Here is a 21,519-nt window from a genome sequence, read left to right as displayed (position 1 = left end):
CTCGATTCCTGTGACTTCCCGGCTTTTATTTATTTTATTTTTATTTTTTTGAGGGGGGGTGTATGAACTGCCCTAGGGCACTGAATTTATGCTATTGTGCCTCTGACTTCACACGCACTTTTAAAGTTTCTCAGTCTTTTCACCGAAACTTTCATACGAGTCTGTCAATTGAATATTTTTCCACTGTTTTATTGTACTTCCCGGCGAAACCAGTTTATGAAGTTGAACAATGTCATACCTTTTTCTTAGTGACGATTAAAGAATGCAACCACATCTTATATTTACAGATCCTGTTTGTGGAAATATTAACTATATAGATCAATTTCTCAGAACTTTCTTCATTATAGCTACTCCTATGATTACTTTGGGATATTTTTTTTAGTTCGTCAGGATACTTTCGATACCAAAATGATCAGTGTGAGCCATTTCAAAAGCCTATAGGTCTATAGTTCTATTCCGATACTACCAATTCATAAGGCATGCTGTTATAATCAATTACATGTATTGAATAGAAAGAAAAATCCCCAGAATTCAGCTTGTTGTTTATGATTTGATAGTCTAAATTCGAAGTTCACGATATGGCCTAAGGCTACTTTGCACTAGGTGTCTTGAAGCTGATGGCACAACCGCTGGAGCCATTTCTTCACCCTCGACTCCCACCTTGGATGCGTGGTTGTAATTGTATGAAGTTAAATGAATCACGCCATGCGCAATCCAATAATCCTCCATACGGAGTGCACGTACTAGGTCCCTATACTCTCTAGACCTTGTACTAGGTAACCTTTCGTAGGGGAGCCCTGGTAACGAGTTGATCATAACATGACCGAGCAGTCGAGTGTCATTTATGAAGAATGTATGGATAGAAATGCGAAGTGACGCGCCATGCAAAAATAAATGCTAGGAAGAGGAAAATTCACGTAATACTAGGTCAATACAGACATCACTCAGAAGTGGGAACAGAGGAGTTCCATAATTCCAAAATTCAGTGTTCGATGTTTTCATACTTTCCTGTTTAGATGCTGATGACATCACACACTCAACGTCGACTTTATTATACTCTCGACGGTGTATGTTACTTTAATAATGGAATCTGAATTAGCCTGTTGTATACGCAAGTACACGACATGACAACTGAAGTTGGTTTTTATATAATTATACATTTCCAAAATTTTGATGAAGTTTTTCTTAGAAACTGACAACCTGAGCGTCCGTCAAAGAGGAATTTCTGATGCATTGTTAAATTAGTACTTCAATTGCACTCTGCTGATGACTTTTGATGAATTGTTGTTGGGAAAAGTTATGTCTCACTCTTTGGATATTCATTTTCTTCAAATTTATAACAGACATAGGCATAACGAAATATTCTTAATTTGCGCACAGCCCCATTTCTTCAAGTTCGCTTTAAAAATAAAAGGCATTATTCGACTTGTAAAGAAAAAAAATTGGATATTTTATCAAGTTTTTCATGCTTTTGACCACTGCGGGAACTAGGATGTGAAGGCAAGTAAGTAAAAAGAAAACAGAAAAATGATCCTGTTCCCTGTTACGTTAATCACTGATATTTCCATATCCCTTGTCATGATTTTGAGGTGATTAAAGCAACTGAATAATTATTGTGCCGTGAGTTATTAGTTATCACTAACTTCAGCTTGTCATCTATGCTATAATTAAATGGATAAAACAGTTTTCGGTCAAATGAATTCGTGGATGACAGGATACTATGCATTGCTCAGTTGTCCAGTCTAACCTCAACAATTGCATCGTAATCTCAGTTCCTTTTGAGCCATATCCCTAAACATCATCGTAACACGACTGGCAGTCGGGCGCTGGTGCTGTGTGATATGAGATCCCCAGTCCGCGACGGCCAGTCAATGATCTCTTCATTCAAAGTTCGGGAGCCGTGTGTCTGTGAGAGGAGGAGTCAAGCTGCTTGCTCCATGACTGACGGGAGTCGGGAGTGGAGTGATGCACTTCATCCTTTCGAGGAGGAGGAGAGGGTCCTTCGCTTCCCTCTGGGTCAGGCACAACCAAGGTCTATAGAATATTCTATAGACCTTGGGCACAACTTTCTTCTCCACGTTGCATTGGCTGGTTAGATAGGGAGGTCAAACCGTATATCCATCAGGCTTCGAATAATATATAAACATGTGTGTGTCTGTGTGTATGCGTGCTGTGTGTGTATGTACGTATGTATACTTGGGTAAATAAACCGGGCTAACGTATATGGTAGACTGCAAACCGAACATATGGGAAGGACGCCCAAAAAAGGCAGGTTCGTGACAGGTAGGTGTGGCGACCAGTCCGATGACAAGGCTGCAAGGCCCCTCGTACGGCGCACCACCAGAGTTCAAGGTCGAATAGAGATATCAGACACTGACTGGGCGCGCTGGGCATCTGTAGACAGACAGGTTGCTCTGTCTGAGAGTAAAACGGGCCGACTTTTAACCTTTGGCAGCAACCCTTTTCGCTCTCTTTCTAGCACCGTATTTTATCCTCGTATTTGTATATTTTTTTTACTGGGCACAACCGCACCCGATATCGTTGAAGCTCTTCGTGATTGGGGGAGTTCGTGTTTTCCACCACCCATCAGAAGTTACATTTCAAATAAGTCGTCGAGCTCAAAAGCAAACATGCAAACTATCGCATTCACGACCTTTTTCTCCTTTCCCGAAACTTTTCTAATATAAATTACGCCTCCAGGAGAACCATGCCATATTTTTCTGTTCAGCTGTTTCAAAAATCCTAGAACAGTTCTGCTTGATGTCAGACAATTTGAGTTCAATTTGCGACTTACTTTTCATACTCTCTGGCAAATGTAGAATTTTTCTGCGTCTTATTCAGTAACAATTTTCCATTTTATCTGCTGTGTCTCAGGTTACTGCTTCTGCGTCGACGAGTTCACCGGGAACAGCCTTGAAGGGACGACCGTCACCAATGGCACGCCGGATTGTTCCAAGCCATATCCCCATGCAAACGATTGGCCCGGTAAGTGTTTTCCTTCCTATTTTGTTACCTATTTTATCCACGTAGCTTTGTGATGTAGCTACTATTCACTTCTGAAACACTTTGAATGATTTGCTGTAATATCAGATAACACTTTCGTGAGGAAGACATGTTGGCGCGTATTATACGACATACAAGAGAGGAAGATATATTGTTGCGTACTATAACTACATACAAGAGAGGATGACATATTGTTGCGTACTATACAGACAAGAGAGGAAGACATGTTGGCTCGAACTATCACTACCCAGTTCCTTTATCGAATTAGTAACCTGACCTTCGGCCAGGGGCAGCTGGCTGGATCCAGGGATAAAGAAGCATTTGAGGCTAAAATAGAAAATCTCGTCTTGGAATAGCAGCTGGAAATCAGAAAGGCAAACCTCTCTGGGGCTTCGAACCCCTCATAACTTCCTGCTGTCTCTAACCTGTTGGGGACGTTCACTGCCCGAAAAAAATCTATCTTTATCTTTAAAGAAAGCGTTTGTAAATGCAATCATCTTGGTAACCACTTGCATGCAAAGGAGGGGAACGGCTGGAATGCGAAGTTCATTGACATAGAGACCATGGGCAAATATTGGAGAAAATTTTCCTTGTATATTTACCTTTCAAGATGCCCGATATTATATATACATATATATATATATATATATATATATGTGTGTGTGTGTGTGTGTGTGTGTAATATATACCTCTGTCAGAGATATAACAACACGGTAAAAAATATGAACACAGGATATACCCATGGCTAAAAAGAAACAAAAGTGTGCAAGATCTTCCGTTTTTACTCTGAAGCATCTACAAGCAAACTTCATACGACTAAAGTTAGATTACGGAGAACACATTCTATAAAAACCTCAAACTTTCCTTCCCTTTCCAGGCTGCGTTGGCAAGAACAAGACGAGATTCATGCAGGACCTCAAGAAGTACTTACTAAACAAAGTCGACAGTGACGGAAGGTAAGTCTAAGTCAAAGTGCTTCAAGTGAATATCTTAGAGACAGGTTGACCGACTCACTTTTATTCCTTTACATAAAGTCCTCTATAGACGACTACACCAGGTTGGTAAATATCACAACTAGAAAACATTCTTCTGCTATAACTCAAAATAGACATACATTTATGTGCAAGGAAACAGAAAAGTATCGCTATTCATTTGTTTGCAGAAAATAAAGTTAAGATAATAGGAGAAAAAGGATAATAACGTAGATTACAACAAAATAAACCATTTAACAAGTAGACAGAGATAAACAGATCAGTAAATTCGTAATTTCATTGATGAATTTTGTTGAAGGTTCTTAGAATGTTTGAAAGCTTATGTCCTATTTTTCCATTTGTCATCAATCTTAGACGTTCAGTAACTGTAATTTTCCTAACTGAGATTCTTGAAAACGACCAAGAAAGTGGTAGACTGTTTACAAAGCCTCGTTATTTAATTCCTTCCCCTTATTACCTGTCCAATCCCGTAAGAGTAATCGATAAAACTTATCCTAGGAAAAATTCAATATTTATCGGGGTTCATTATCTTTAAGCTACTTACAGTCTTTTGTTTATTTTGTTACGGTCATCCCCAAATGGCTTCTATTAAACACGCCTTTGCAAAGGTGGATACAGAGCTAAAACCGTTTGGGACTCACTATCTAGGAAATAATAATGTGATTTTTTCTGTTACTTTTTTCCAATTACTTTTTCTCAGTGATTTTTTCACCTGGATTCGAGCCTTTGAGACTAGCCTCGCGTAAAGGCGTTCCCTTGAACAAACGGCGTTCCCCTTAAGCAAACATGTTCCACATAATTGTCCGTGTTACCATGACGTTGCTCTGAATTAACCTTTCCGTCTTAAACACGTAGATGAATCCTCCCCTCTGTAGTCACTGCATTCCCCAGTCAACCTCTTTTACGTCAGTTATAATCGCATTCCACATTCCCCTTCAATAACTAAAACCGCATTAGCTAAAACATCCTAGCTAATAACTATATCACCTCAAGTAACCATTTATTCCACACGCAACTCATTTTCCCATAAGTAGCAACACCTACTACCATAAGTAAGCACACTCGATCTGAGTAACAAAATTCCCATAAAGTACCCATAGTCCCTTTAAGAAAATGGTTCCTTATAAGTAGGGATGAAGTTTCCAAGAAACTTCATCTCCCAGAAGGGTAGACATTCTCAACGAGACACCACATTTCCTTGAAGTAATGACATTATTCAGAATTTAAAAAAAAACATTCTTCTCGGCAACCATATCTTCATACGTGACCAAGTTGCCATAAAGTAAATACATCTCCAATACATTCATATTCTCCTTTGGTAGCAAGATTCATTTTTTTGTAAACATAGCCCCCGCAGGTCACCAAATCACTGAAAAGAAATTCCTCCTTGAATGACCTCAGGCCCACTAACTATGCAATCTAGAGGCCATGAATAGTGTTTTTCGCATACATTGAGTGTTTCAAACTTCGTCCTAATTTTCGGAAGTACTGCGCATTGCCATATGCGTTTCATTAACATTTTTTACTAAAGAACATGAGGTTGAAACTGCGCATAGCCACCCAACCATCCGCAAAAGTGGTGACGTGTATCAGTGAAGTCGAAGAGGGTATCCTCCACTATACCTTTTCAAATGCTTGTTTGGCTTATGGCTAAATGTCATTTTACCTATCCTGGGCCAAACGGAATTTTGTAAGGCAAATTAGTATAGTACTGTATGATAATATATTTATATATATATATATATATATATATATTATTATTATATAGATATATATATATATATATATATATATATATATATATATTGTTACGAAGTGCCAAGCATCTGGTTACCATGCATCAAATATTATCTCACCAAAAGCCAGACACCTGAACCCTCATAACACGTTTAAACGACTGAATACTCTAAAGGCAACAGTGATCCCTTAACACTTACCAGTATTGCAGAAAATCAGACTAAGTTCATCAAAACAGGTGTGAGGTAATCTTGTAAGTAATTAAATTAATCAAAGGGCATCACTCCATCAACAACTTTAAAACTCTAAGTATTTCCCTGATTTCAGAAGTCTAAGTACTTCCCTGGTTCTAAGTCACTTCAAGTAAAATTGAAGGAAAGCAAATCAATTACCACTCTATGTTTCTACCTAACATAAATACAATCATAATTAAATATAAATATACTGGTATAAAAAATAAAACACTTATAAAAATTTTAAATACAAAAATTTATTATTAAATTCAAAATTTATAAGTGAAATTCACAATATCAGGGAAAATTACTGTTACTTGAAAACAAAGTAAAGTTTAATTAATTCTTGAATCAAATTAAGTAAAATTAAATCAAAATTAATTTATCACAAAATTCAAGAAAATTAATTCAATCAAAATTCAAAAGTGTTAGGCAATAATTGAAATCAGAAATTAATTCACAAGTACTAAACAACAATAAATCTTGAAAAGAATTCTAAGTAAATGCAAATTAATTCACAAATGTTAAATTTAATTAAATGTGCAATAATTAAGCAATGAAAATAACTAAGTCAATTAAATTGTGAATGCAAACGAAAATATAAAATAAAAAGACACACTTCAATAAGAAAATGAAATAGTGCACAAACAATGGAACAATCACAAACACAAAAATCAGCAATGTGTAAAAGTGTAAATGTTTTCACTCAAAACATCAGTTTTTACCAAACCTTCGTAAACACCTGTTATTAGTTATTAGTTAACCACGGTTCCTAACACTTATTAGTTAACCACACTCCCTATCCATTATTAGTTAAACACAATTCCTATCCGTTATTAGTTAAACACAATTCTTATCCGTTATTAGTTGCAACTAATAAAAATATAACACTTTACCTTTTTGGTATACCAACTTCTTTCTCTGCTGCAGTCTTGTCTTACACAATTTCACAAAAACCAGGCGCCGTTACGAAATAATGTCTGTTCAGATTCCACAAAAGAAACTAAATAATAATAAATAAACTCTAAGAAATATCAAATATGAAATTCTCACAAGTTAAGAGTGACCAATTTACGTTACGTTAATATAATCTCAAGGATGTCGAGGTAGAGACCTTACAGACCTTACAGACCTTACAGTTCGTTCGGGTTGCCCCAGGTCCCTCAGTGTGAGGCGCCTCTAATGTCTACCAGAGAGTTGCTAGTACATCTTCCGGTATATTTTGCATCTTCCAATCTTGGATGGTCTGGGATGCAGTTTAGATATTTGTCGAGCTTATTCTTAAACACATCTACGCTCACTCCTGATATATTCCTCAGATGAGCTGGCAACGCATTGAATAGACGCTGCATTATCGATGCTGGTGCGTAGTGGATTAATGTCCTGTGTGCTTTCCTTATTTTTCCTGGTATAGTTTTGGACACTATTAATCTACCTCTGCTTGCTCTTTCTGATATTTTTAGTTCCATGATATTTTCTGTTATTCCTTCTATCTGTTTCCATGCCTGAATTATCATGTAGCGTTCTCTTCTCCTTTCTAGACTATATAATTTTAAGGATTGTAGTCTTTCCCAGTAGTCTAGGTCCTTAACTTCTTCTATTCTAGCTGTAAAAGACCTTTGTACACTCTCTATTTGTGCAATATCCTTTTGATAGTGTGGGTACCATATCATATTGCAATATTCAAGTGGACTACGAACATATGTTTTATAAAGCATAATCATGTGTTCAGCTTTTCTTGTTTTGAAGTGCCGTAACAACATTCCCATTTTTGCTTTACATTTTGCCAACAGAATGGCTATTTGATCATTGCATAACATGTTCCTATTCATCATCACACCAAGGTCTTTAACTGCTTCCTTATTTGTGATTGTCTCATTATTAGGTCCCCTATATGCATATAGCTTTCCTTCTCTGTCTCCATAATTTATTGATTCAAATTTATCAGAGTTAAATACCATCCTATTTACCTCTGCCCAATCATATACTTTGTTAAGGTCTCTTTGTAGAGCGTTCCTATCTTCATCACAAGTAATTTCTCTACTTATTCTTGTGTCATCAGCGAAACTACTCACTACCGAATCCTTAACATTACTGTCTATGTCTTCAATCATAATAACAAACAATATTGCAGCTAGCACCGTACCTTGTGGCACACCGGATATTACCTTGGTTTCATCCGATTTCTCATCGTTTGCAATAACTATCTGTTTTCTGTTGTGTAAAAATTCTTTTAACCATCTTCCTACTTTATCTACGATATTGTGTTTTCTAATTTTCTTTGCTAGTATATTATGGTCTACTTTGTCAAAAGCTTTTGCAAAGTCTAGATAAACCACATCTGTTTCATTTCCGCTTTTCATATTTTTGAATATGTTCTCACGGTGGACTAACAGTTGGGTTTGTGTACTTTTTCCGGGTACGAAACCGTGTTGTCCTATATTAAACAAATTATTTTTTATTAAATGTTTCATAATATTTTTCTTCATTACCCTTTCATACACTTTCATAATATGTGATGTTAGACTCACAGGCCTATAATTACTTGCCTCTAGTCTTGATCCACTTTTGAAAGTAGGGGTGATATATGCTAATTTGTGCTCATCATAAATCTTGCCTGTATCTACACTTTGTCTTAATAATATTGCAAGTGGCTTTGCGATAGAATGAACTACTTTCTTTAACAAAATAGCAGGGACTCCATCCGGCCCTGCAGCAGCTCCATTTTTAATTTCATTAATTGCCTGCACAATATCAGCTTCATTAATTTCTATGTCAGCTAAATATTCACTATTTTCGTCCCTTACTTCTATATCATTATCTTCATTATCAATTCTAGGGGTGAATTCTCTCTTATATCGTTCTGCCAGTATGTTGCAAATTTCCTTTTTTTCATTCGTTAATCTCCCTTCAATTCTCAGAGGGCCTATTTCTATTCTTCTTTTATTCATCTTCTTCGCGTATGAGTATAATAGTTTGGGGTTTTGCTTGATATTTAATAGGGTTTTTTCTTCCAAGTCCCGTTTTTCATTTTCTTTTGATTGTATAATCTTTTGTTCTGCATTTTCTATCTTACTTTTTAGTTGTATAACTTTCCATGCATTTTTTTCTTTTGCAAGACCTTTTTTCCACTTTCTGATTTTCTGGAACAAGATCCTTCTGTCTCTTGGTATGCATGAATGATGTTTACTTTTCTTCTTCGGTATATATTTATCCACTATTTTCTCTAATATTTTATATAATATCTCCGTATTTACCCTTATGTCATCACTTACGAAAATGTTATCCCAATCTTTGTTTAATTCTTCATTAATTTCTGACCATTTTATATTTTTACTGTAGAAGTTGTATTTTCCATATCCTTCCCACTTTTTCATTTCTTGCTTATCTCTATTTTCACTTGCTTTGGAATGAACTGTTAATTCTATGACATTATGGTCTGAAATACTCGCATTATAAACTATTATTTCTTTAACATAATTCATCTCGTTCACAAATACTAGGTCTAAAGTATTTTCCTTTCTTGTTGGCAGGTGATTTATTTGTTGAATGTTGTATTCTAGTAGCATATCTAATAGCTTTTCAAATTGCCTCTTATCTTCTGCACTACTATTACTCTCTTTTTTATATGTATCAGTACAACCACAATCTCCTATTCGTTCTTTCCATTCTACGAAAGGAAAGTTGAAGTCACCAGATAGGAGAATAGTCCAGTCCTTGTGATTTCTACATATATCATCCAATTTTTCAATTATTAAATCAAACTCTTTAGTATTAGGAGTCTATATATTACTATGTTCATCAATTTTTCAGATTCAAATTCTACCGCTATTAGTTCACATTCTGAGTTACTATATTTCTCATATATTTTTCCTTGTTTTTTGTCTTTCCCATATATTGCGGTTCCCCCTTGATTCCTATTTTTTCTATCTGATCTATAAGTTTGGAACCCTTTTATTTGATCATCATTCCCAGTCTCTTGGGAATACCAGGTTTCACTTATATTCATTATATCTATTTTCTTTTCATTTTGGGTTAGTTCTTCTAAGTACTCTATTTTTCTTTTGAGTTACTCGTAACTAAACCCTGCGCATTCATCACTATGATGGTTTGCGTGTTTTCTCCTTCATTTAATAATGGTAGTAATAAGGATTTTCCCATGTCTCTTTCCTGTTCTGGTATGTTGTTCTTTTTTTCATTTCCAGAAATTCTGACATTAAAAAATCCAACTTTTCCATAATATTTGATCTTCCTTCATCATAATTATTCATTTTGTGTCTGAATCTGCAATTTTCTCCGTTTCTGCAATATCCTCTTGCATAATAAATACAGTTATTATCTCTTGAGTAGAATTTCGGAGCTGATGCTTTGAAATTTTTTGCTGACACCTCTGCATATCTCATTGGTGGTTTGCTTTTCTCTTTTACCTGATATTCTTGATTTCTCTCTTTATTTGTTTCTTTCTTATTTTGGATTTTATTACTTGGTTGGTTATTTATTTGATTATGATTCATGGCTACAGGGTGCATATATTTGCATTTTTTGTCGAACTTACATCCTTTTCCTTCTTTTAGGTTTTTACATATTTTTGGATGCAGATCTCTGCAATCATCCCCATAGCCATCTAAGTATGCACATTTACCATATATTTCATAGTTTTGACATACCTTAGGATGTTTGTAGTAACATCTTTCTCCAAATCTGCAATTCCCTCTTTTCAAAAGGTTGCAGATTTTGTCTTTCTTGTCTATTTTTTCCTCTTTCCCGTCATTGTGTAGATCTGGGTAGAGCCTCTTCGGGATTTGCTTTTCTGTTGTCATATCGTAATTTATTTCTTCGTAGGTATGCTGCTTTATTGCCTCATATGTAGTATCAATGAGTATCTCTGCATCCATACTTTTATCTTGTTCTTTGTTTTCCTTATTTTTTTCTGTCATTTCATTTTTGTTTACTTCTCTTCCGTTTTCCTCTTCTTCTTTTTCTTCTTCTTCTTCCTCTTCCTCTTCTTCTTCATCCTCAACTATTTGTACATTCAATCTTGATTTAATAACATTGTCTATCCATGATAGACATGTTGAACAAAAAATTCTTGTATCTTTTCTCAAATCTTGCATTACCTCAGCACACTGTGGATGGGTCGGAATGTTGCATGCAGCACATTTTCTGATTAGGTTTTGTGGGTTGACTATGCTATACCAAACCTTACACAGTTTGCATGCTTTTGGCATTCTTTTTCCTAATGCATCAATTAGGATATTCACAAGATTCACCTTATTCATTTTCTTTGTCGGAATATGTTGGTTTATGTATATTTTCTTTATGAGTCTCTTGACCACTTGGATTTTATTTGGAACTTCTTCAATTATTTTCAAGATGTTTTCATTAGATTTGTTCCAGTTTGAAGGATTATATCCTTCTAATATGTCTATGAATGCTTTTGTATCTTTTTGGTTAGGACTGTTGCTGATTTCATAGATGAGAAATGCCAGTTCCCTTCCTGCTACCTCATCGTATTGCGAATCCGCCAAGCAAGCTAAATTACGCCACCTCTTCCCGCAGTTGGAACTTACTGCCATCTTGTTCTGATTTCAGTATTACACTTGATAAACTAACTTAGAAGACGTTTTATCCTACTATTTTCACACTAATCTTATCACCGATAGTTCACGAACACTTCTAGATATTTCTCAAATTCTAGTCGTATGTTAAACTTGTGATATCTGTTGATTAATCTGACTTCACGCGGATACGTCTCACCAAGCAAGATGGCTACTACGAGAGAGAGAGAGAGAGAGAGAGAGAGAGAGAGAGAGAGAGAGAGAGAGGGCGGAGAGAGTATAGAGAGAGAGAGGAGGAGTAGAGTAGATGACGAGAGATACTAACTGCCTCGAGGTGTCGCCCTAAGATAGAATGTAATGAAATTTTCTTCCTTTACGGAAACTGAAGAGGGCAGATATGATACAAAACGTTCTTGTCACGAATACTTCCTACTTCCAGTAGCTTTGAAATCTGATGCAATCTTCATAAAGAAATGTGTAACATGCACATGGTTTTGATCAAAGTCATACGCGTACGAGTCCAGTCTGTTAAAAAAAAAGAAAGACACGTACCCGATCGAAACGGAGTCTAAGCGATAATTAAGATTGACATGTTTTGATAACAACGCAAGATTCGATTCTCTCGCTATCACACCCGTTGACAGATTAGGGAAGCAAACGGATCTCGCAGTGTGGACATAAAAGTTAAACACTCGTAGTTTAGAAAAAAAACAAAGTAAAAATCTCTCTCTTTTTACGTTAATATATATTCTTTTACAACGTGCAATACGAAATCTGAACACACATTTAAAACATCCTATTCTAAGCTATCTAGGAATCTGAAAAAATGTTGCACAATCTACATGACATTTCAAAGAGGGGAAACATGCATTTTGAAACTAGCTATGAATAATATATATATATCTAATATATTATATATATACATATATATAATATATATATATATATCTATATATATATTATAATATATATATAATATAAATTATCATACAGTATATTAATTTGCCTTACAAAATTCCGTATGGCCCAGGATATATATATATATATATATATATATATATATATATATATATATATATATATATATATATATAGATAGATAAATAGGTAAGGGAGTTGGCTCTACGACATAGAAAAGTCACGAAAAGCAACTCTTGTTCGACACGCTCTGAGGAGTCGGTCTTTTTTTCTAAGTGTAGGCTTAATTAAAAGCATCTTTCAATTCAGTGTACTACCATAATTTAGCACAATGTTAGAAACACTCATTGCTTTAGGAGCATGGAAATCCATACGTTGGTTTAGAATTCGTTTACGAAAAACGCTATTTCATCGCCTCTGGAATGCATAGTAGGTTACTACTTTCTTTTTAACTAAGTCCTCTTAAGTAATCAAATACCCAATTAGCAAACTCCGTTTAGTAACTACTACAGCCCCCTCCTAACAATTGTTTTATAATGCAACTGCTTTGAGGTTTTCCTCCTGTAACGCCTTTCAAACCTTTTACTGTCAATTTCCGTTTCAGCGCTGAATGGCCTTAGTTGCCCCAGTGCTTGTGGCATAATGCCAAAAAACTATATAAAATCAAAAAATCATATCAAATATCCCAAGTCCAAAGAAAACAAGAAAAAAGGAAAAAGACGTCACAAAATTACCTTTTAAAGGAAGGAAGGTGATAAAGCCGATAAGAATCAGAAAGAAGCGGAAAGAGAGGGAGAGGGGAGGGAGCCATCTTTGCGACTGAGATGGAGGACAGGAAATGAGGTGGAAGAGGAGAAAAGGAGACAATGGGCGAGCAATACCAATTTAAGGGCAGTGCAAACCGGGGACCTACGTAAAGCCTTGAGAACTGAGATGAAGGAGATCTCATTTGCCCCATCTAATTAATACACTCAATTTTTTTACGTTAAAACGTTCCCTACCATCAGGACCCAGTGTCCTGCCTACCATTAACAACTGCAAGGCAGCAAGCAACATCAAGCTCGCTCGAGTAAACTATCTCATACTGTGTTATCATGTCCCCTATAAGTAAACACATTGCCTCCAAGTAATCGTCAAACTAATAAGTAAACACATTCTCCTTAAGTAGCCTATGTAACCACATCGTCCTGCTAAAAAGCTGCATTTCTGTTATACGAGTAACTAGCCAAAATCGTATGAATTGTCTAGTAATATGAAAACTTGTTTTGTCCTTCTCCACAGCAGTAGCCCTACGGCTGACGCTTCTTCTCAGCAGTCTGTTGAAGAATTCGCCGCCAAATACCATTTCAGTCATTTAGACAAGAATGGCAATGGTTACTTGGAGCGGAGGGAGAAAAAAGAATTGAAAAAATTTCTCAAGAGGTAAGGAAAATCAGATTTGCTGTTGCGATAAAAGAATGTTAGTTGATGTTTAATATTGTTAATTATTTTCAACTATTCACTGCCTGACCTGATGAATTCTGGTAAAAAAATAGTACTAGTAGAGTAGGTTTTTACAGCAAATAATTCAAATGTCTTTTTTTGAAGATTCTATAATCTATTCTGTATAGATTAAATATAATTCAGGGAGCTGCATGCCGTACAAGCGTTTGCCCTCACCATTCTTTTGTAGAAAAAAAAAAAAAAAAAAAAAAAAAGATAAAAAAAGGAAGAAATGTGAAATGACACTGGGAATTCTGTGAGTAAGAATTCAGTCTCATTGTATCCAAAACAAAAGACATTCAATCAGGCCGTCCGGGCGCGCGGTAAGATCAGGATCCATACAGAGAGTGTGTATGGATCCTGGGTAAGATGGAATACGAGCGAGGGTGAATGTGTTGGTCTACAACACATTGATAAGCTTAACTTTCTCCCATTTCTCCCAACTTTTAATCTCTTCCACAGAAATCCGAAGTTAAAAATTTGTGGGAAAAAACTTGCCAAATACTGTGATGTCGACTCTGACCAGAGGGTGTCCTTGGACGAGTGGGTGGCCTGTGTCATTCTCCCCACTCAAAACGGTAAGTGACGGCTCCTGCCATCTGCAAGGAACTTGAAATCAAAATAAATAGTCCCACTGTGTTAATTGTAGGGTATTTATATGATGTTTGGGTCAGTAAAAAGAAACATTATACAAATAAGGAAACAGATGTCTTTGTTAAGAGCAATTTTTTTTTTTATGATATGTGGCTATTGAAAAAATAGTTACAAAAGAAAACACAAATAACTTTTTCACAAAAGAGTATGTTCATCACTGTTTTTGTGTAGCCAGTGTAATTTGCCACTTTAGAGGGATTACTCTTATGTAAGAGATGCCCATGTATACTGTAACACTATTATAAATATTGTCATTGCAATTGATTAAATTTAAATCTTGCAATGAAAATTTTTCTTAAAATCAAAATATGGGTATCATCATCTCCCCATTTTGGGGACACGTGGAAAGCGCTGTACCCACGATAGGGATGTGCCCAAGTGAACAGATTTTTAGTAACAGTAATTAGCAATATGAAGGCAAAGGAAGGAATGTACGCAGGGCAAGAATGTAGCCATACGTACAAAACATTTTGCCAAGATCATAGCGGTGCATAATCCCTAAAGCATTATGGTACCTGTCCTTTGCAATAATTTTTTTTTGCCCAATTTTTAATTCATAATTCAATTTTTAATTCATAGAATACAAATAGTGGTCTAGTATTTTCTCAAAGGAATATAACCGCTGTAATCGTTCAGATACTTTGGCAAAAGCATTCGACTTTTTACCCACCTATCTCTCTCTCTCTCTCTCTCTCTCTCTCTCTCTCTCTCTCTCTCTCTCTCTCTCTCTCTCTCTCTCTCTCTCTCTCTGAAAGCAATTCTCTTCCTTACGATCACCAGTATGAATTCCACGAGATAAGATTCACTGCCTGCCGTCTTTTTCGTTATTGATGTTTGGTCACCTTTGCCGATTTTTTGCCATTCTCTGTCACTAACTCCTACCAAGCTTTCTGTCTTAATGCGCAACGTATGTTGAGTTAAAGGCACAGCATGTACTCTCTTCGTCATTTCCCTTGGTGCTCCACAGGATTCTGTTTGCGGACCAACTCTTTGCTTTTTTGTTCCTGCGATGATCTTCGGTCTACATCTTCCCCTATTCGTCCTTTTGCTGACGGTTCGATCATTCGCGTTTCTTTCTCCCTCCTCGTCTTCCAAACCTCTTCTGTTGCTCTCAATCATTTTCGAACTGCTTTCTCCCTCCTCGTCTTCCAAACCTCTTCTGTTGCTGTCAATCATTTTCGAACTGCTCTTTCTTCGTGAGTCACTCCAGTTATGCTAGGATACCTGAACCGGGAATCAATAACTGAAGCATCTCTATACCTACGAGACGCAAATTCCCGAGATATTTACCAGTATTGAACAAGCACCTGTTTCCTGCCATGACCTTAGGTTAGATTAGGTTAGGTTAGGTTAGGTTAGTTCTTAGAAGCTTCTATTTTGTGATTTGGGCTTGGGAAACTATGAGATTATTTTCAAGAAGCTTCGGTGGCTAGTTTTTTTAAGATATGGCGTCCCGCTTTTATCATGGGAAGGTTCCGTACTCGGTTATAGTTCGGGAATATGCTTCTAGGACACAGCATTCAGACCTACTCTTCCTTCTGTCAATATTCTGGGCTTTCAGTCCACCATAAAGATTCATTCGAGTGCTTTGCCTTTTCTTCCTCTCTAAAATGAATGAGTCAAAGTAAATTTGTTTAACCATCGACACCTCCCTTGCAGGTTCTTTAGATCATATTTAAATCATATTTAAATCTTCTGGGATTTCTACCAAAGAAAAGAAACATATATTGTTTAATTTGGCATTAAATCAAACAAAATAGAATTAAAAGTCACCATACATTACGACAAGAAAAATACTAAAATGCACGATACAAAAGACAGGTAAAATACCAAAAAGTACAATAAACTAAAGCACTAAAATACAGATGAAATTTATAAGGTCTCCACTAAAATACATATAAGACTTACAAAAGATTCACAAAAATAGCATAAAAACACTTGTGAAAACAGTGAAAACAAAGAACAGAACAGAACCGTAAACAGCAAGAAAAGTTTCAATATCATATCTCTCCCAACGCTGTGTTTGATTTTGGCACCAGGAGCAGTTTAATCTCAAGTCCTTCAAGTATCAACAAAGCAGTTTGGTTGTTACTATGCCCAATATACCACTAAGGTTTTCATTCCAAAGTATGTCAAACGGAAATTAAAAATGAAAACTAGTATTACTGGCCATACTAACAGCCAAACTGATTTATTTATAATTGCTCTCTCTCTCTCTCTCTCTCTCTCTCTCTCTCTCTCTCTCTCTCTCTCTCTCTCTCTCTCTCTCTCCTTCCTTTTGCTTTGTTCCCGTTTCCAGTTTTGTACCACAGGTTAGTTCGTTTTCAGTAGTGTTTTTATGTTATTTTTTTTTAGTTTTTAATGAATCTTTTTGGGAGGATTATGTGTATTTTAGTGGATCTCATAAGTTTTATATGTTTTTTACTTGTCTTTACGCATCGTGCATTTTAGTATTTTTCTTGTCTTAATGTTTGGTGACTTTTAATTCAACTTTGTTTTATTTAATGTCAAATTAAACAATATGTTTTTTCTTCACTATTTTTGGGGGGTGGGTAATTAGAAATCCCAGATTTTAATATGATTTACGAAAAGTTGTTACAAACTAATAAACTGTTGAATCTAATCATCTCGTCGTATTCCTGGTACACATATATATATACTTAATTACGTACATGTTTCCAAGGGACTCCACTCATTACCATTATAATTTGCAAGTACTAATTAAACGAAACGAAGCAGTAATGCATTTACAGTTTCAAAACAAGTCTCCTGAATTTCCTTTACAGATATTGATCACGTGATCCAAGAGTATTAAGATTTCTGTTGTTGACAATCACAGCCTATTCACTCCTTCGGTCTTTGATGAGATGTTTCTTCTCCTTTTCATTTCCAGGCACGAGAAACGGGGACGACAAGCGGCCTCATCCCTTCGAGGAGATCCTCAAACCGGAAACATAGAATTCGTCTTATGTGAAAGAAAGCGTCTATATCTGGCGAAGGCCTCTTCACAAGTCATCCATGTCCACCTCGTGGGTCATTTTTCGGATCGGGATGAGACAGCAGGAGGAAGTCTATGTTTCTGAATAAGTTGACGTTCGACAGACTTGGTTCAGTGCCAGATATAAAACCACGTGGATATTACAACTTTTGTGCTGTTATCATCATGACATTTAGAACTATATATAAAATCTCACTTATAACTGTAATATCTCTTCGAAAGAAATGGCTGCATATAGCGCAATCATGTCTATATTGTAGTGTATTTTGAAAGCCGTTTTACGTAGGTAATGAAATATAAGCCCGTGCTACTTATAATCCAGTGAGAACAATGACGGATAACCACAGGTCTCCGGTCAAGCTCTGAAGAAATACTACAGAAGCTTACTGATAGATGCTTATATTCCTTACAAAACGGTTATGACAAAACTTTGAGAATATCATGGTATGTACTTGACACTGGTATTTTGGAAGCAGCACATACAGTGTGAATGAATTCTCGTCTAGTGAGCGAAGTGTTATTATGTATCTGCTGTGCGTGACTCCATGAACAGGCAAGGAAGAGCACTTCACGCGGCGACACTTCCTACAAGGTACTACCGTCTTAAAAGTGGTAGCATAATACGGCTTCCTCTGTGAAAGGAGGCATTTCAGAATAATCCATTTTATCTCTCTATATAATTACAGTATGTATATCCACCTCCAGTTCATTACTTGTAGAAATGCTTCTTTCTGTTAGAAAATTAGAAAGTTAAAAAAAGGGAAGGTCGCGTGAAAACAAACCATGGGAGAGATATGATATCGAAACTTTTCTTTTTCTATTTTATTTTATTTTTCCTGGATACTGTAGTGGTCTTGATTATAAACTGATTCTACCGTGATAATTGGACTAAGATTACGTACATGCTTTCATGCCATGAAAACCGAATAAAAGTGATTGAAAGTCTCTCATGTAACACGAAATACGTTGCTGAAGTTGGCAAAGAAACAGATATTTGCTCGTCCATCGGTGAGTTCTGATACGGATGTAGGTGGAGAAATACAACCAGGTGTTTACCTCACTGTACGCTTGATAAAGCAGGTAAAGTGTAAATGAAAAAGATGGTAATGAAGCTCTGTTTACAAAATTTCCTAAAGACGTTCCTTTTACTTCTCTTGCATCTCTATTTGACGCAGGATAGCTCTTATTTTCTGAATCATTTCTCATTAAATATAATCATGATTAGCTGGTAGGAATCAAGGTAAGAATAGTGATAGATGTGTAACTTCGTGGGAATTAATTGGTCACTCTTATGACTAAATATCCCAGATTCGACAAAGAAAACCAGAAGGAAAGCCAGGGAGTGGGATCTAGTCTAAAAAAAAAATGAAAGTGGTAGGCTAGACTTATGTCTGATCTGTTCAAGAAAGGGGTATTAATGATTTTTCCGCCATGTATTTTTATATATGTTCTTCTTTTCATATCACAAAGTACAAGGGTAATTACGGAGGGCTTACTTAGTTCCGTAAGCGCTGCGTTAAGTAGTAGAGTATTAACAAGAAAGCGGACAGCTTTGTTGCTATTGTTAAGCTACAATTATCTACTGATTTTTTAGAACTTTATTAACAACTTAATTTCTCGATTATTATTATCGGTCGAAAGCTGGGTTTTTTATTTTATTTTTATTTTTACTGGGTGGTTCTTGCATCCTGCCTCCTTAGGAGTCCATCACTTTTCTCACTATTATTATTATTATTATTATTATTATTATTATTATTATTATTATTATTATTATTATTGGTTAAGAGAATGCACAAGATATGTCACGCTGTATATTTATTGAGACTTCCACCGTGTATCTGAAAAAAAAAAAAATAAGAATGCCCGTTTTTTCCTCTCGCTACCTAGGGCGGCACAAGATTCTACGAGTTGTAATGAAGAATAATCATACAAAATGAAACAGAATGTTTAGCCTAATGGCGGTATGTGACGGAAAATGAGAATGACAATTTATGTAAATATTTGTACTACTTATTAATAGCCAAGAGAAAGAAAGAAGAGCATCTGGTTTTCTTTCGACCACCTCCGCCAGGCCGATGACATTGGACTGTGTTCGAGTCACTTAAAAAAAAAATCTTTAGTCTAAGATGAAAATATATTTCAAATTTACTTTTGTGGGCTAGCATACAATGCTTTGTTTGTTTGTTTGTATGGTGTTTTTACGTTGCATGGAACCAGTGGTTATTCAGCATCGAGACCAACAGCTTTACGTGACTTTCGAACCACGTCGAGAGTGAACTTCTATCACCGGAAACATCTCTCACCCTCAGTGGCATGTCAGAGAATCGAACTCACGGCCACCGTGGTGGCACGCCAACACCATACCGACCACTCCATTGGTGCTCATATACAAAGCTTTGCTCACCACAAATACCTCATAACCATTATTTTGACAGGGATGGTCTAGACCAGGGGTTCCCAAACTTTTATACTTGGCGACCCATAAAACTTACTTCAAACATTTTGCGACCCCTCCGGGCAAAATATCTTCCTCAGTGGGATATATATAGATTTCACTTATATATACATCTTGCTTTTATAACTGCGTATAAAACAAAATAAGTACGTATATAACCTGAACACATACAAACTATATAAATACCATCCATACATACATATATATGTATATATATGTGTGTGTGTGTGAGAGAGAGAGAGAGAGAGATAGTTTGTTTGCTTTGTTTTAAAACAGTTTTAAAGTACAATACAATCTAACCTTGTTTAATTTAATGGGATGAATGGGCTTGTTTCTTTGAACATAACATCTCAAATCTCGGGAGACTGCAACTCGCAGATCATCTTCTACATTCAATCGAGACCGGTATTTATTCTTGATATACGTTAATGCAGAAAGAGTAGTTTCACAGAGATAAGTCGATCCAAACGGTGTTAAGATATTCAGTGCTGCCTTTGATAAACCAGGATATTCCTCCGATACTGATATCCAAAACTCATTCAATGTTGTTGACCCAAACTTGAGTCGTAAGTCGTATCCAATCATACTGTTCTAGATCTGACTCTTCTAAAAAGCATTTCTTGAAGTGATTAAGAAGATTTCGAGGATGATTAACTATTATTGCTTTCAAATTATCCAGACATAACTCATGTTCCTCTCCAAACTCTTCAAGTTCAGGAAACATTTCAATGTTACCCTCTTCAGCTCGTGAAATCCATCGCTCAAGATTCTTTGAGAATGCATTTATTTGTGTTTGGGCCTTGTATGGAAAGATTTAACTCATTAAGTTTATCAAAAATGCATGATAAATACACTAGCTTTCCTAACCAGTTACTATCAGTCATGAATACACTAAATTCAGAGCCTGGTTCCAGAAGGAATAGGAGGACCTCATCTCTCAGCTGATAGAGCCGTGTGAAAACTTTCCCCCTGGAGAGCCACCTGATTTCTGTGTGAAGCAACAATGCTTCATGGTCTGAGCCCATGTCTTTGCACAGTGAAGCAAATAACCTGGCATTCAAAGGGCGTAATTTTATGTAGTTGGCGATTTTGACAGCTGTATCAAAAAGTTTTAAGTTCGGGAATAATGGCTTTGCAAGCGAGAACTTCTCGATGAATAATACAGTGAGTAAAACGTATATGAGGAGCCACATTATGTACCTTTGCTTTTAGTCCTTTCTTTTGACCTAACATTGCCCCGGCTCCATCTGTGCATATGCCTACACACCGATCCAAGCTCACGAAGTTTTTTATCTAATGCCATAAACATATCATCTCCTGTACACTTTCCTTCTAGCGCAAGGCAAAACTACATATCTTCATTCAATTTTCCATTTCCATTCCATCTTATAAATGCAAGTAAATGAGAAGAACTAGAAATGTCGGTTGATTCATCTAATTGTGAAAATTAATTATATTCTTAACTCTCTCCATTAACTGAATCAGTATG

The 21,519-nt window shown here is 36.1% G+C and overlaps 1 protein-coding gene across 6 annotated transcripts in view; it reads left to right on the top strand.

Moving 5' to 3' along the window:
* Positions 1 to 19,615, top strand: part of LOC135220484 (SPARC-related modular calcium-binding protein 2-like) — a 138,249-nt gene extending 118,634 nt beyond the window's left edge. For 5 of the 6 annotated variants that reach the window (XM_064257614.1, XM_064257613.1, XM_064257617.1 and 2 more), the window contains 5 exons: positions 2,875 to 2,985; positions 3,881 to 3,959; positions 13,723 to 13,863; positions 14,386 to 14,501; positions 17,471 to 19,615. In XM_064257614.1, the coding sequence (XP_064113684.1) occupies positions 2,875 to 2,985; positions 3,881 to 3,959; positions 13,723 to 13,863; positions 14,386 to 14,501; positions 17,471 to 17,535 (512 nt within the window). In that variant the 3' untranslated portion in view covers positions 17,536 to 19,615. The remainder of the gene's footprint in view (positions 1 to 2,874; positions 2,986 to 3,880; positions 3,960 to 13,722; positions 13,864 to 14,385; positions 14,502 to 17,470) is intronic. The other variant, XM_064257615.1, reaches the window with a different exon arrangement.
* The last annotated feature ends 1,904 nt before the right edge of the window (positions 19,616 to 21,519 follow it).

Source organism: Macrobrachium nipponense, chromosome 2 (assembly GCF_015104395.2).
Source record: "Macrobrachium nipponense isolate FS-2020 chromosome 2, ASM1510439v2, whole genome shotgun sequence".
NCBI lineage: Eukaryota > Metazoa > Arthropoda > Malacostraca > Decapoda > Palaemonidae > Macrobrachium > Macrobrachium nipponense.
The sequence above is the reverse complement of the archived record's forward strand: the minus strand, read 5'-3'. Positions and strand labels throughout refer to the sequence as shown.